Consider the following 16,961-nt stretch of genomic DNA (forward strand, 5'->3'; position numbering starts at 1 on the left):
ACTCACCTTATTATAGCTACCGTTCTCGTCACTCACCTTATTGTAGCTACCGTTCTCGTTACTCACCTTATTGTAGCTACCGTTCTCGTTACTTACCTTATTGTAGCTACTGTTCTCGTTACTTACCTTATTGTAGCTACTGTTCTCGTTACTTACCTTACTGTAGTTACCGTTCTCGTTACTCACCTTATTGTAGTTACCGTTCTCGTCACTCACCCTGTTGTAGCTACCGTTCTCATCACTCACCCTGTTGTAGCTACCGTTCTCATCACTCACCCTGTTGTAGCTACCGTTTTCGTCACTCACCTTATTGTAGCTACCGTTCTCGTCATCGTAGCCACCGTTGAGCTGGGCACCTTCCTCCCCGTGAATCTTGCGAGCGTCCACACCCAAGTAGTAGATCTCTGGGTAAGCCTCGATCTCTCTCCTCTCATACTCCGTCAGCAGGTCTCCGTAGGTCTTCAGCGCCTCTGTCGGGGTACAGGACACATGAAGGGTAGGAGACGTGTGTGTGTGCGTATGCTTGTGCGTGTGTGCGTGTGTGTGTGTGTGTGTGTGTGTGTGTGTGTGTGTGTGTGTGTGTGTGTGTGTGTGTGTGTGTGTGTGTGTGTGTGTGTGTGTGAAATATAAGAACGTTACGAAATATTTTTTAATATTAGTGATGAAAAAGCACAAACAGCTTCAGGGTCAGGTATAATCGGCTCTTAAGGTCAGAAGTCAGTAAACCCCATCAAAAAAAAAAAAGAGCCAAAAATGCTTTGTCAGAAGCCATGAATCGACCCCTGCGAACACAGCGAGGTGATCACAAGGGCAAAGAATAGTGTATCAGTCCACCAGCCAATTATCCACACACAGAAAATTAATGGATGACACTCTTGATGGCCCTGATGGCACGCTGCTAGTGATGCCTGGCCCTCCTGATGGCACGCTGCTAGTGATGCCTGGCCCTCCTGATGGCCGCTGCTAGTGATGCCTGGCCCTCCTGATGGCCGCTGCTTAAGGTCAGAAGTCAGTAAACCCCATCTAGTGAAAAAAAAAAAAGAACCAAAAATGCTTTGTCAGAAGCCATGAATCGACCCCTGCGAACACAGCGAGGTGATCACAAGGGCAAAGAATAGTGTATCAGTCCACCAGCCAATTATCCACACACAGAAAATTAATGGATGACACTCTTGATGGCCCTGATGGCACGCTGCTAGTGATGCCTGGCCCACCTGATGGCACGCTGCTAGTGATGCCTGGCCCACCTGATGGCACGCTGCTAGTGATGCCTGGCCCTCCTGATGGCACGCTGCTAGTGATGCCTGGCCCACCTGATGGCACGCTGCTGCTAGTATGCCTGGTGATGCTGCTAGCGATGCTTGGTCCCCCTGATGGCCGCTGCTAGTGATGCCTGGCCCTCCTGATGGCCGCTGCTAGTGATGCCTGGCCCTCCTGATGGCCGCTGCTAGTGATGCCTGGCCCTCCTGATGGCCGCTGCTAGTGATGCCTGGCCCTCCTGATGGCCGCTGCTAGCGATGCCTGGTCCTCCTGATGGCCGCTGCTAGTGATGCCTGGCCCTCCTGATGCCTGGCCCTCCTGATGGCCGCTGCTAGTGATGCCTGGCCCTCCTGATGGCCGCTGCTAGTGATGCCTGGCCCTCCTGATGGCCGCTGCTAGTGATGCCTGGCCCTCCTGATGGCCGCTGCTAGTGATGCCTGGCCCTCCTGATGGCCAGGTGCTAGTAATGTGTGGCCCAGTCCCTTCCTACCTCTATCTACTCATCGACCTGATAGACGCATGTGCAACACTTGGGTATTTTTACTGTGGAAACGTTTCGCCACACTGGCTTCATCAGTCATATACAAAGAAGAATAGTGAAGATCGGAAGGAGATTGAGGTAATCAGTCCTTCAGCCTGGAGTCGATGTTATTAGTCTATCAATCTTTCCAAGACTAATGGAATGATCTGGGATCGTGTCGCGGGGGCAATTATCCAGGGAACCATCAGCACTCAGCCACATAAAGTGATACACAGCACACAAGTAACCCGAATATACAGGTGGACAAAATAATATGAATACCGGCTGATTGAACTGTCGACCTGTGTAATTGTCCAGCTGTCGGATGTCTGAATAGTCAGTTTAAATGTGTTAAAGGTCTTTTTTTTGTCGTTCTTGTCATTCACATATATTGATACATTTCAGAACGAAGTAGAGACAAAAATGAAAGATCTTAGACTTCCAAAGATGATGAATTGTTGAAGCACGGACTGCTGGAGCATCGGTTACCATAACTGCTGAAATGTTCCGTGTTTCAAGACTAACTGTCTCTATGGTCATGTCTGCATTCCAAAATGATGGTGAGACAAGCTCCGACATAAACTTCAGTAGAGGTAAGAAGAAGCTGTGTGACCAGGACCGTCACAGTGTCATAAGACACCACAGAGCTAAATCAGCATCTTGGAAACTAGAGTTCAGCGTCGTGAACTCCAAACAGCTGACTGTCATGTGAGAGCTGCAGATCCTAAACATTTTCTTTCAGAAGCAAATATTGCAAAACGCAAAAAAAAAAAAAAAATGGTGTAATAACCATAAGAACTAGACAATGGACCAATGGAAGAACGTTATGCACTCTTCCTTTACACTTTTCCCAACTTCTGGGCGAGTTTACGTCTGGACACTGCCTAAAGAAGTTTATAACAGAGAAGCGTGGAGGCGGATCCGAGATGATTTGTGCATCAATATCGTGGAATTCTCTTGGCCCGGCACTGGTACTACATGGCAGGGTAGTTTACCTGGAGATACCTGGAGAGAGTTTCGGGGGTCAACGCCCCCGCGGCCCGGTCTGTGACCAGGCCTCCTGGTGGATCAGCGCCTGATCAACCAGGCTGTTGCTGCTGGCTGCACGCAAACCAACGTACGAGCCACAGCCCGGCTGGTCAGGAACCGACTTTAGGTGCTTGTCCAGTGCCAGCTTGAAGACTGCCAGGGGTCTGTTGGTAATCCCCCTTATGTGTGCTGGAGGCAGTTGAACAGTCTCGGGCCCTGACACTTATTGTATGGTCTCTTAACGTGCTAGTGACACTCCTGCTTTTCATTGGGGGGATGGTGCATCGTCTGCCAAGTCTTTTGCTTTCGTAGAGAGTGTTTTCGTGTGCAAGTTCGGTACTAGTCCCTCTAGGATTTTCCAGGTGTATATAATCATGTATCTCTCCCTCCTGCGTTCCAGGGAATACAGGTTTAGAAACCTCAAGCGCTCCAGTAATTGAGGTGTTTTATCTCCGTTATGCGCGCCGTGAAAGTTCTCTGTACATTTTCTAGGTCAGCAATTTCACCTGCCTTGAAAGGTGCTGTTAGAGTGCAGCAATATTCCAGCCTAGATAGAACAAGTGACCTAGGGTTAGCGCCCAAACATATTTATCAATTTTGGGTGACCAAGTCCATCCTATGGTACTAACGTTGTTTCCCAGTGGCAGTGCTATCTTCCAAAACGATAATGAACGAATTCACATCACTAGAACTGTTCAAAATTTGGCGCAAAGAACATGAGAGTGAAGTCAAACACTTGGATTGGCCCCATAATCGCCGGGTTTAAATATTATAGAGCATCTGTGGGGTCAGTTGGAACAAGTCAGGAACCGATTTCCTCCAGCATCATCTGTGGAAGAGTTAGAACAGGTTTTGCTTGAAGAATGATTCAAAATTTCCCTGCATACTTTTCAAATACTATATAAATCCATTCTTCGACGAACTGGTGCTGATTTAGCCGCAGAGGATCAACTCCGTATTGAAGACAAAAAATGGCAAATAACAATGTGTTCACATTATTTTGTCCAACTTGTAAATGGTCCAAATGGATTGGTAAGCCAGTGGAAGACCTCAGTCAGATGACCAAAAGCTCCAGTGTAGGGTCATCATATGACTAACCCGTGTCAGGAAACACTTGTTCTGTTTCCTGACATACCTAACCTATCCTATTTGAGGGTTAGTTGTGTATTGTTCCAGTCGCTGTATTGTGTCTGTTCTTCAGTTACACAGTGGAATCACAAGGGCGTACATTCAAAGAAATCTGTATCTCGCTCGCTGACAGCGCCTGCGGCTCACAAGCGGCGAACCCGGGTTCAGTCACGGCATCCAGAACTATAAGCAAATCTTCTAGCATCTGAGGTCTCTCTTCATGTGGCAATACATAGATACTCGGTTTTCGAGAGATTTTCTACCGCTGTAGATCGACCTGAGGTCAACATTCCACCTTGAGTTCCCATTTGACCAGGTTATTGGTGTACTGGCCCGCTGGACTGCTGTCCCGCTGGCCTGTTGGCCCTCTGGTCATTACAAGCTAGTTGATCTGGTACTTAACAGAGGAAGTGACCATCTGGGCTCCTCAGTGCCATGTCTCAGTAGATAAATGGTTCAGAGAACCGACAAGTTGATGACCTAGACACTTGTGCAACAATTGGGTACTTTTATTGTGGAAACGTTTCGCCAACAAGTTGGCGAAACACTTCGACAATAAAGATACCTAAGTGTTGCACAAGTTTGTAATCCATTTCTCAGCGTTTAATACACTTTTGTGTTCGTAAACAACCATCATTTACACCTGTATAACACCTGTCTCACCTGCTTTTTAACTAACCAGTAACCAGAGTACTTTCACCTGTACCTGGAAAGTCACGAACAAAATACTACTGCGGATCACCAAGTGTGGATCATCAGGTCATCCACCAGGATGCCTGGTCAGGCACCTGGCAGCCCCAACACTGGCCCCAGAGCTGTCTCCAGGTTAACTCTCCAGGTAAATCGTCTCCACCCACCCCAGGATCGGACCCTGGCACATCGGTTGTGAGCTAGAGTTGCTACCTATCTCGGCTAATTAGAGTTATTACGGGTTTCTTTGAGGTAAGAAACAGGCAAGATATGTGCAACTGCTGCAGCTTTTTATTTTCAACTATATCATGACTTTGGAGTTATCCAGTTTCAGTACAGGTCTGAGACCAGATCAGATCTGAATCCCAGGCTGTGCTCTCAGACTCAGGCTCAAGCTCTCGACTCAGTGTGTGTCTGCATTCAAGCTGATTCAACTCAGCTAGGTCTCTGACTAGGTCAAACCAGACCAGACCAGAACTCAAACTAGGCTGAGATTCATTGTACAGTCTCAGACTGCCTCAAACATGTGGGGTTAGAAAGATTTATACTAAGAACTATCAAGACACACAGAAGTTTAAAGGATTCACTTCTCATCCTAAATACTTATGGCAGGAAAAATGAAAGAGAAAGCAAACCTGCACCAGTGGAAAATGTTGAGCAGACTTCAGTTGCAGACTAAGATGGCAGTGGGAGCAGCACCTCCCTGCAGTGTCGCTGCCTACTAACTTTCTGACTTATAAATAAACACACACAAACAGTAATATGAAGCATCAACCAACTTAGCCAGACTGTCTCCCTCTTCTCTTTCCTTCCCCGTTTCTTTCTTCCCTCGCTCCCTCCCCGGACGCCTCTCTCTCGCACCAAAACAAAAGCGTGAAAGAAGCATTTAGAATTTGTAAACAAAGGTGTCCCGTAGCTACGCTGGTAGCGCATTCAGCACTCACACTGAGGTTCGTGGTTCCATCCCTAGGTACGGGTGGAAACACTGGGCGCGTTTCCTCAAGACACCAGCTGTTCCTGTTTACCTAGCACTAAGTAGGTGCCTGGGTGTTAGTCGACTGGTGTGGGTCACATCTTGGGGACAAAATTAACCTAAGTTGCAGGAAATGCTCTGCTTTCTATACAGTATGTCATTGATGTCAGCTATGGTCTGTATACGTTGTATCATGTACTTGTAGAAATAAACATTATTATTAATAATGTTATTATTATAAGGATGATGAGATAATGAAGCAGTGGGGTACCACTGGGAATTTCCTGGTACTCAATCGTGAAGTTCATGACGGTGGCCAGGGCCTCCGTGATCCAGATGCTGGTACCACACCTCTCTGTCCCTACCTCGCTGTCAATCACCTTACAGCATACACTATCTTAGGAAACCTATCGGTAAATAGGAGACTTGAAAAGTTTTCTGTCTTAATTTCTGATGAAAAAGGCTGTGATGCCTACGTTAAACTGCGTGTTGCTAGCACCAACAGCTTGATTAACGAGGCCATCAACCTAGAGGGCTGCTCTGGGACTGGGCTGCGGGGGTAGACTGTAAACTACAGCAAATTTCAGGCAGGTGAGCAGTGCCGACTCTACATGACACCTACACTGTGGGTACACCCACAGCGGGCGGGTACCCGACTCTACATGACACCTAGACTGGGAATACCCCCAATGTTGGACTGCCCTATTCTAAATTACAATTTACATTGTGGGAATATAAGCTAGACATGTTTCCCTGTCAAATTCCATCACACTGGAAGGACTGTATTCACGGAATGATAATATCAGCCAACATAAGTTGAGAGATTTCGAGAGAGCGTTGAGAACAGCATCAAGCATTCCATCGGGGGTACAACCGGGAGTACAACCGGGGTACAACCGGGGGTACAACCGGGGGTACAACAGGGGGTACTGCATTTACGGCAGCTTCAAAGGTTCCCTTCCAGGGAAAGTGGAGTTACTGTTATATTGGAAGAGGTGGAGATGGAGTGGAGGAAGATGGAGGAAGATGAGTAAAGGCGAGGGAGGAGAGAGAGGAGAGATGAAATAACAATGATGAGAGAGGAATATGGGAGACGAGTGAAAAAGAGGAGAAAGAAAGAGTTATAGAGAATTATAAAGGGAGAGAGAGAGAGAGAGAGAGAGAGAGAGAGAGAGAGAGAGAGAGAGAGAGAGAGAGAGAGAGAGAGAGAGAGAGAGATAAGGCAGGAGAGAGAAGCAATCAGGGGAGCTCAGCGGGTCAGGTACAAAGGAGAACAATCAATGACAATCAGTATAGCGAGCCAGAGTGGGATCACTAAAGAGAGATAGGGATAGAGAGACATGAGAGAGAGAGACATGAGAGAGAGAGAGAGAGAGAGAGAGAGAGAGAGAGAGAGAGAGAGAGAGAGAGAGAGAGAGAGAGAGAGAGAGAGACAGAGACAGAGACAGAGAGACAGAGACAGAGACAGAGAGACAGAGAGACAGAGAGACAGAGAGACAGAGACAGAGTCAGAGAGAGAGAGAGAGAGAGAGAGAGAGAGAGAGAGAGAGAGAGAGAGAGAGAGAGAGAGAGAGAGAGAGAGAGAGAGAGAGAGAGAGAGAGAGAGAGAGAGAGAGACGACTCGAGTATGGAACACATTAGTACAGCATTATGATGTCAACGAGATAAAATCAGTTGATCAAAAGAAAATGCTGGCCCACAGATGGCTCCAACTTCATCCTGTTCCCTACTTGTATGTCTCATAACAATAAAATGCTTTCAAATGAACTGATGTAGGTAACAGCTCTTAGCTTGTCAATAAAGTTAGGAATTCTTAACCTGTAAATAGCTTGTCAATAAAGCTAGGGATCCTTAACTTAACCTTGTCAAACCCTGTGTAAAGAGAGAGAGAGAGAGAGAGAGAGAGAGAGAGAGAGAGAGAGAGAGAGAAATGACATGACGAATACAATAAAAGATCCATTAGGTTGTTCCTGTGTTTATCAGCAACTAAAACTCGACTACTGTTTATAATGTTACCAAAGACAGGGCAGGAAAAATATGCTAGATTATTTTATTGTATATTTCGACGTTTCAGACCGAGTTGAAACATTTCCTGATATTCCTCATATGTAGCTAAAATACGTAAATTATCATAATTTTAATCAAAGCTATTGTTATAATTCATTTGATAATTATTAATATTACATTTAAAACCATATGCTATATCTGTATGATTCGTATAGCTAATAGATTTTTTTCTTTCTTCTCCAGCTCATACATATTTAGAGCCTTCAGGCGTTCCCTGTAGTTCAAATGTTTTATTGGCTCTATGCTTGCAGTAAATGATCTCTGTATTTAAACCACGGTACGGGCGGGGATTGAACTCGCGGTTAGTGAGTCGTAAAACTCTATCATGAATGGAGCCGTCAACAATGTACAATACCCTAAGTGAGAGAACACAAGCTACTTGAATAGTGTCATGACCGGTATTATTTCACTTTAGAAAGTTCTCATTATCCACCTCGTCATTTTCCTGGATTTCGTGGCATTTGCCTTATTTTGTGTCTTCTTATGAAGGTCAGCTGACTTTATTATACCTTGATCCTTCTTATGTTCCTCTTGTTCTCTTTGGTGATCTTGCAGTTTGTACACAGTGTTTCTTTTGGAGTTTATCATTAGTATTACCATATTTAATCAGCTGTAACTTGTAGCCACTGAAGGTCATGTTGTTCTCCACTGCTCACTACAAGACTTTGATCATATCCTTCCGCAATTTTTCCAGGGCTGTGGAGTCAGAGCCGTGGAGTCGGAGCCGTGGAGTCGGAGTCGTAGAGTCGGAATCGAAGTCGGAAGCAATTCCTGGGTTACTGGAGTCGGAGTTGGAAGTTTTATGTGCCGACTCCACAGCCCTGATATTTTCCGTGTCTTCTACTGGATATGATACAGCTAATATTTTTACCCGTTTCCACTGTTTCTTATCACTATGAGAATAAGAAACACTAGAGGCGCCAGGACCGTGCCTTGGGGTACTTAGGTTTTTGCTTTGTTAATGCTGGATTTTGCTCTGTTTACTACTACTCTGTCTTCTAGTTGCCAGAAAGTGAATATCCATTTGCTTAACTTCCTTATACTGCACATATTTTGAGGAAAATTACCCCATGATTGCATTTTTCAAATGCCTTTGTGAAATCCCCCAGAATTTGTATGGTGGTAACGACAAGCTATAAACGGTAAAAGAAAAAAAAAATCTTCGCCATTGCAAATAATTTCTACATATATAAAGTCGTGGCTGTAACAATATGCAGGTAACCCTCACTTAGGAGAGAAACCTTACAACGACGTTTCGCCATGGGTTCAAATCCCACCCATTTCATGGTTCGTTTACAATCGTGTTCTTAAGATTTCGTGAATCAAGTCACAAGTCGTGTGCTTCCTCGTCATCATTCTGGCCTCTAGTTGCGTGTAATTAATTAATAATTAATAAATCGGATCATCTTGCCACTCCTTTTGTGAGTTCAAGTTTTAGTGAAAAAAAAAATGTATATATCCAGAGGTTGATTTTGTTGTTACGTGGCTATTTGAATTAAATCAAGATTTGCTCATAGTAATAATACCTGGACATATGTGATGTAGATGTTGGAACTTCGACTGGCCTCTCTGGAGTGTATTTCCAACATTGACTTGAAAACCTTATATTTCACCCAGCTGGAGTTAGGTTAGGTTAGGTTATGTAAGGTTTGTCATTCAACAGGAGAAGTGTTTCATGACGCGGGTTTTAGTCACATGATGACCCGCAGCTGGGGCTTTTGGTCATCTGACTAAGGCCTTCCACTGGCTTACCCTTCCACACCTTTAAAAATTATGCTATAATTTTAACCATTTTTTTTTTAAGCTGGAGTTGTTGTGAGAAGTATTATTCTGTTTAAATTTCTGATCTCATTGATTACCTAAGGAGGCAGACTGCCTGCTCCTCTCTCTCTCTCTCTCCTCTCCTCTTCGTCCTCTTTCCCCGTCTCCTGTACGTATTCCTGTCATCCTCGCTTCATGAGTCACATCTTTTAGTCCTCGTAAAATTAGTCCTAACTTTGCACTTCCCGAGCAGTCGAGACGCAGTCACTCCAGACTTCAACAACTTCATGTCCCGCTCTGCTGTAACTACGCTTCCATATACTCTTAATCACACAAATCCTTCCTTTATTCCCACGACTTTATCGAGTGTTGACGTGTACCTCAGGCGAAATACTCATATCTATGCTCACCCTTAGAACCTTCTCCTTGAAGGAGGTTTGCAGCCTTTGTTTTCCCCGTAACCTGTTTACTGTTTCCAAACGATTTTGTCCGTCAGTTATCACTCTTTTCATAACAATTGTCTGTGATGTCTCCGAGTTTCTTCACAGCTGCGTGTTGTACCTGGCCAGACTCCCATCATCAGTTCTGCTTTAAATCATTCCTGCCAGCTGGGATTAACAAAAAATATCGCGTCTCTTGGGGTGTAATTTATCTCCTCATACATAACTCACAATCTTAGTCCTTGAGTAAGACAGCCGTCCCTTGGTACAGTGACACTGCTGCACTGTACCAAACTTTGTCCCTGATGAAAGATCGCCTTCTCTTCATTATTGTCGGGAGTACGTCGCTTGCTTCGTGTGTGAACAAGACACATGTGCAACACCTGTGGTAACAAGATACATGTGCAACACCTGTGTGAACAAGACACATGTGCAACACCTGTGTCAACAAGATACATGTGCAACACCTGTGGGAACAAGACACATGTGCAATACCTCTGTTAAGAAGACACACGAGGGTGGTAATAGAGAGAATTATTATAATCAACAAGAAGCGCTAAACCCACTAGGGTCATGCAGTGCTGCGAGAGAGAAAAAGTCTACCAACCATTTTTTTTCAGTTCATTACAGAGATCTCTTTATTGAACTGAAAAAGCCCCTGGCTGGCGAAACGTCTTGGTAATAAAGATACCCAAGTGCTGAAGAATAAGACACTTGTCAGACATCTGGAAATCTTTGAGGAAGCGGTTTCCCAGCCAGTGGCTTCTTCAGTCCAATACAGAGAAAAACGGTGACAGATGAGGAGGAGACTGAGGGCGGTTGTGACAAGCGGGGTTCCACAGGGGTCAGTCCTAGGACCTGTGCTAGTTTTGGTATATGTGAATGACATGACGGAAGGGATACACTCAGAGGTGTCCCTGTTTGCAGATGATGTGAAGTTAATGAGGAGAATCAAATCGGTCGAGGATCAGGCAGGACTACAAAGAGACCTGGACAGGCTACAAGCCTGGTCCAGCAACTGGCTCCTGGAATTTAACCCTGCCAAGTGCTAAGTCATGAAGATCGGGGAAGGACAAAGAAGACCGCAGACAGAGTATAGTCTAGGTGGCCAAAGACTGCAAACCTCACTCAAGGAAAAAGATCTTGGGGTGAGTATAATACAGAGCACATCTCCTGAGGCGCACATCGATCAGATAACTGCTGCAGCGTACGGGCGCCTGGCAAACCTAACGATAGCGTTCCGATACCTCAGTAAAGAATCGTTCAAGACACTGTACACCATATACGTCAGGCTCATACTGGAGTATGTAGCACCAGTTTGGAATCCACACCTGATCAAGCACGTCAAGAAATTAGAGAAAGTGCAAAGGTTTACAACAAGACTAGTCCCTGAGCTAAGGGGGATTGTCCTACTAAGAAAGGTTAAGGGAAATTGGCTTGACGACACTGGAGAACAGGTGGGTCAGGGAAGACATGATAATGACATATAAAATACTGCGCGGAATAGACAAGGTGGACAAAGAAAGGATGTTCCAGAGATGGGACACAGGAACAAGGGGTCACAACTGGAAGTTGAAGACTCAGATGAGTCAAAGGGATGTTAGGAAGTATTTCTTCAGTCATAGAGTTGTCAGACAGTGGAATAGCCTAGAAAGTGACGTAGTGGAGGCGGGAACCATACATAGTTTTAAGACGAAGTTTGATAGAGCTCATGGAGCAGGAAGAAAGAACACCTAGTAGCGATCAGTGAAGAGGCGGGGCCAGGAAATATGAATCGACCCCTGCAACCACAAATAGGTGAGTACAAATGAGTACACACACACACACACACACACACACACACAAACACACACACACACACACACACACACACACACACACGCACACACACACACACACACACACACACACAAACCAGCAGAGGTCAGTCAGAGCAGGACAGAACAGCAAGGGCAAGCACACACACAACTACTCTCAGAACCACACAACCTATCACACCATCCCAACACACCCTACAATCCATACCCACAGCCTCCACCCAACACCAAGCTATAGAACCCCACAGTATGCCACCAGGTCTCCCACCCTCACAGGCCCCCCAAACCACAGTGTTGGAAAGGAAACTGAAGGTATGGTACACAAACGCTGATGGAATAACAAATAAGTGGGAGGAGTGGCAAGAAAGAGTCAAAGAAGCATCACCGGACATCATAGCTCTCACAGAAACCAAGCTTACAGGTATGATAACAGATGCCATCTTTCCAACGGGATACCAAATCCTGAGGAAAGACAGAGGGAACAGGGGGGGTGGAGGAGTGGCGTTGCTGATCAAAAATCGCTGGAATTTTGATGAGCTGGAGAGAGAAGATAGCGGAGAAGAAAGTGATTACATAGTGGGAACACTTCACTCTGGAGGTCCCAAGGTGGTAATAGCAGTGATGTATAACCCACCACAGAACAGCAGGAGGCCAAGGCAAGAGTACGACGAGAGCAATAGAGCGATGGTTGACACACTGGCTAGAGTGGCCAGAAGAGCTCATGCATGCAGGGCAAAGCTCCTGATCATGGGTGACTTTAACCACAAGGAGATAGATTGGGAGAACTTGGACCCACATGGGGGCCAAGATACTTGGAGGGCTAAGATGATGGAGGTGGTACTGGAGAACTTCATGTACCAACACGTAAGGGACACTACAAGAGAGAGAGGAGAGGATGAACCAGCAAGGCTGGACTTAGTATTCACCTTCAGTAGTGCAGATATCGAGGACATCACATATGAAAGACCCCTTGGGGCCAGTGACCATGTGGTTGTAAGCTTCGAATACACAGTAGAGCTACAAGTGGAGGGAGAAGCAGGAAGGCCAGGACGAATGAAGCCAAACTACAAGAAAGGGGACTACACAGGAATGAGGAACTACCAGGGAAACCAGTTAATGAGATGATGGAATTATGTAGCAATAAAATGCAAGGAGGCTGAGGAGAGGTTTGTACCCAAGGGTAACAGGAGTAATGAAAAAGCCAGGATGAGCCCATGGTTTACCCAAAGGTGCAGGGAGGCAAAAACCAAGTGTGCTAGGGAATGGAAGAAATATAGAAGGCAAAGGACCCAGGAGAATAAGGAGAACAGTCGTAGAAGCCAGAAATGAATATGCACAGATAAGAAGGGAGGCCCAAAGACAATATGAAAATGACATAGCAGCGAAAGCCAAATCTGACCCAAAACTGTTGTACAGCCACATCAGGAGGAAAACAACAGTCAAGGACCAGGTAATCAGGCTAAGGAAGGAAGGAGGAGAGACAACAGGAAATGACCGGGAAGTATGTGAAGAACTCAACAAGAGATTCAAAGAAGTGTTCACAGAGGAGACAGAAGGGACTCCAGAAAGACGGAGAGGTGGGGCACACCACCAAGTGCTGGACACAGTGCACACAACCGAGGAAGAAGTGAAGAGGCTTCTGAGTGAGCTAGATACCTCAAAGGCAATGGGGCCAGATAACATCTCCCCATGGGTATTGAGAGAGGGAGCAGAGGCGCTATGTGTACCCCTAACAACAATATTCAATACATCTATCGAAACAGGGAGATTGCCTGAGGCATGGAAGACAGCAAATGTAGTCCCAATCTTTAAAAAAGGAGACAGACATGAAGCATTAAACTACAGACCAGTGTCACTGACATGTATAGTATGCAAAATCATGGAGAAGATTATCAGGAGAAGAGTGGTGGAACACCTAGAAAGGAATGATCTCATCAACAGCAGCCAGCATGGTTTCAGGGACGGGAAATCCTGTGTCACAAACCTACTGGAGTTCTATGACATGGTGACAGCAGTAAGACAAGAGAGAGGGGTGGGTGGATTGCATTTTCTGGACTGCAAGAAGGCGTTTGACACAGTTCCACACAAGAGATTGGTGCAAAAACTGGATGACCAAGTATAGGATAACAGGAAGGCACTACAATGGATCAGGGAATACTTGTCAGAAGACAGCAGCGAGTCATGGTACGTGGCGAGGTGTCAGAGTGGGCACCTGTGACCAGCAACCTGCAGGGTCAGTCCCAGGACTAGTGCTGTTTCTGGTATTTGTGAACGACATGACGGAAGGAATAATTCTGGGAGGTGTCCCGTTTGCAGATGACGAAGTTGATGAGAAGAAACACACCTGATCGAAGACGCCAGGCAGAACTACAAAAAGGATCTGGACAGGTTGCAGAACTGGTCCAGCAATTGGCCCTGGAGTTCAATCCACTTCAAGTGGCAAAGTCATGAAGATTGGGGAAGGGCAGCATACGCAGACGGAGTACAGTCTAGGGGGTCAGAGACTACAAACCTCACCTTCCAAGGAAAAGATCTTGGGGTGAGAGTAACACCAGGCACATCTCCTGAAGCGCACATCAACCAAATAACTGCTGCAGCACATGGGGGCGCCTAGCAAACCCCAGAACAGCATTCCGACATCTTGCATATGGGAATCGTTCAGGACCCCACACTGCATACGTTAGGCCCATATTGAGTATATGGCACCAGTTTGGAACCCACACTCAGCTGGGCACGTAAAGAAACTAGAGAAAGTGCAGTGTCAGCAGTAACAAGACTAGTCCCAGAGCTACAGAGGTATGTCCTACGAGGAGAGGTTAAGGGAAATCAACCTGGACACACACTGAGGACAGGAGAGAGAGGGGACATGATAACGACATACACAAAAATACTGAGAGGAATTGACAGGTGGACAAAACAGATGCTCCAGAGATTGGACACAGCAATGGTGACACAGTTGGAAGCTAAAGACACAGATGAATCACAGGGATGTTAGGTAAAAGCATTTCTTCAGCCACAGAGAGTCAGTAAGTGAATATTTGGGAAGGATGTAGTGGAGGCAGGATCCATACACAGCTTTAACAGAGGTACGATAAAGCCTACGGCTCAGGAGAGTGGACTCAGTAGCGATCAGTGAAGAGGCGGGCCAGAGCCTGGACTGACCCCAACCTCAAACTAGCAGAGTACAACTAGTGAGTACACACACACACACACACACTTTCCTTCACTGGCGTACAAGGCTGAGAAAATATATCGTATAATAGAGACTGGAAGTTGGACCCCAAAATGGTGAACATAAAGGATAGGTTAGCTAGGTTCAAGAAGGAAGTTAGGTTCCAGCTAGGCCAGGTTAGGCAGCTAAGGCACTAGGCTAGGTTAGGCCACTAGACACATAGGTTGTGTTGCCAGGTTGTAGGTAAGTGATACTAGATTAAGATAGGTTAAAGCAAGAAAAGGATAGGTTAGTTAGGTTACGTTAGGTTAGGTAATGTTAGGTTAGGTTAGGTAAAGGTTGTGTTGGTTAGGTCTGGTTAGGTAAGGCTAGGTTGGTTAGGTCTGGTTAGTGTTGCAAGGTTAGGTTAGTTGTGTTTAGGTTAGGTAAGGTAAGGTAAGGTAAGGCAAGGTAAGGTAAGGTAAGGTTAGTTAGGTAAGGCTAGTGTTGCTAGGTAGGGTTAGCTTAGGTTAGGTTATATTAGTTAGGCAGTTAGTAAGGCAGTAATAAGAAAAGGTTAGGTGTTGCTAGGTTAGGTTAGGTTAGGTTAGGCCAACTTTGTGTCAGGCTGTGACAGTGCAAGGCCAGGGTAAGCAAGAAAAGGTTGTGTTAAGAAGTTAGGCTGTGCAAGGCCAGGTTAGGCTAGTTGTGGGTTAGGCTAGGTTAATTTAGGTTGTGCTAGATAAAAGGCCAGGATAGCTAGTTAGTGCTAGGCTAGCACAGGCCAGGCTAGGTTATGCTAGGTTAGGTTAGGTTAGTTGCCATGCTATGCCGTTGTGTCAGTTAGGTTAGGTTAGGTTAGGTTAGGTTAGGTTAGGTTAAGTTAGCTTAGGTTAAGTTAAGTTAAGCTAAGTAAAGTTTGGTTAGGTTAAGTTAGGTTAGGTTAGGTTAGGTTAAGTTAGGTTAAGTTAGGTTAGGTTAGGTTAAGTTAGGTTTGGTTTGGTTAGGTTAGGTTAGGTTAAGTTAGCTTAGGTTAAGTTAAGTTAAGCTAAGTTAAGTTTGGTTAGGTTAAGTTAGGTTAGGTTAGGTTAGGTTAAGTTAGGTTAAGTTAGGTTAGGTTAGGTTAAGTTAGGTTAGGTTAGGTTAGGTTAAGGTTAAGTTAAGCTAAGTTAGGTTAGGTTAGGTTAGGTTAAGTTAGGTTAAGTTAAGTTAAGTTAAGTTAAGTTAGGTTAGGTTAAGTTAAGTTAAGTTAAGTTAAGTTAAGTTAAGTTAAGTTAAGTTAGGTTAGGTTAAGTTAAGTTAAGTTAAGTTAAGTTAAGTTAGGTTAGGTTAGGTTAGGTTAGGTTAAGTTAAGTTAAGTTAAGTTAAGTTAGGTTAGGTTAGGTTAGGTTAGGTTAGGTTAAGTTAGGTTTGCCGACACTTTGTCTAACTACTAGCAAATGTGACTTATTTTCTTGAGAATTATTTTCTGGATTTCAGAGCTCCTGAGGTTAGCAGCCAGAGCTCACGAGCTCAGAAACTAGAGCTTCGGAGTTTTGAGAAGAGAGCTCACCAGTTTTAAAAGAGCTGAGCCACAAGTGCATTAAAGGTGACATGCCAGGCAGCTAACAATGGAACGCCTCCTTAAGGACATGACCACTGCGTCCTTCTTGCTCGCAGTTTTTAGCACCATGTAACTTACTAAGGAGATATTTTTAAAGAGAGAGAGAGAGAGAGAGAGAGAGAGAGAGAGAGAGAGAGAGAGAGAGAGAGAGAGAGAGAGAGAGAGAGAGAGAGAGAGAGAGAGAGAGAGAGAGAGAGAGAGAGGTTGGAAAGAGGGAAGGAAGCGATAAATTCTTATGGATCATACGGTGCTGGTGGGATGAGAGGTAATCAGGCTTGATTCACATAGCTCATATTTCCTGGATCAAGAACCCTGGTATAAAGGCATTCTACCTCACTGGAAATGAATTCCGAAAAAAACACAAATTATGATCCTGCTTTGGTGATGATGATGATGATGATAATAATAATAGAATACAACTATTACTACTAATACTACTTCTAATAATAATAATAATAATAATAATAATAATAATAATAATAACAACAATAATAATAATAATAATAATAATAATAATAATAA

The 16,961-nt window shown here is 45.0% G+C and overlaps 1 protein-coding gene across 1 annotated transcript in view; it reads right to left on the minus strand.

Moving 5' to 3' along the window:
* Positions 1–16,961, minus strand: part of LOC128705571 (uncharacterized) — a 230,259-nt gene that overhangs the window by 87,806 nt on the left and 125,492 nt on the right. Inside the window, exon 4 of the mRNA XM_070096322.1 lies at positions 307–470. Within this exon, the coding sequence (XP_069952423.1) occupies positions 307–470 (164 nt within the window). The remainder of the gene's footprint in view (positions 1–306; positions 471–16,961) is intronic.

Source organism: Cherax quadricarinatus, chromosome 53 (assembly GCF_038502225.1).
Source record: "Cherax quadricarinatus isolate ZL_2023a chromosome 53, ASM3850222v1, whole genome shotgun sequence".
Lineage (NCBI taxonomy): Eukaryota > Metazoa > Arthropoda > Malacostraca > Decapoda > Parastacidae > Cherax > Cherax quadricarinatus.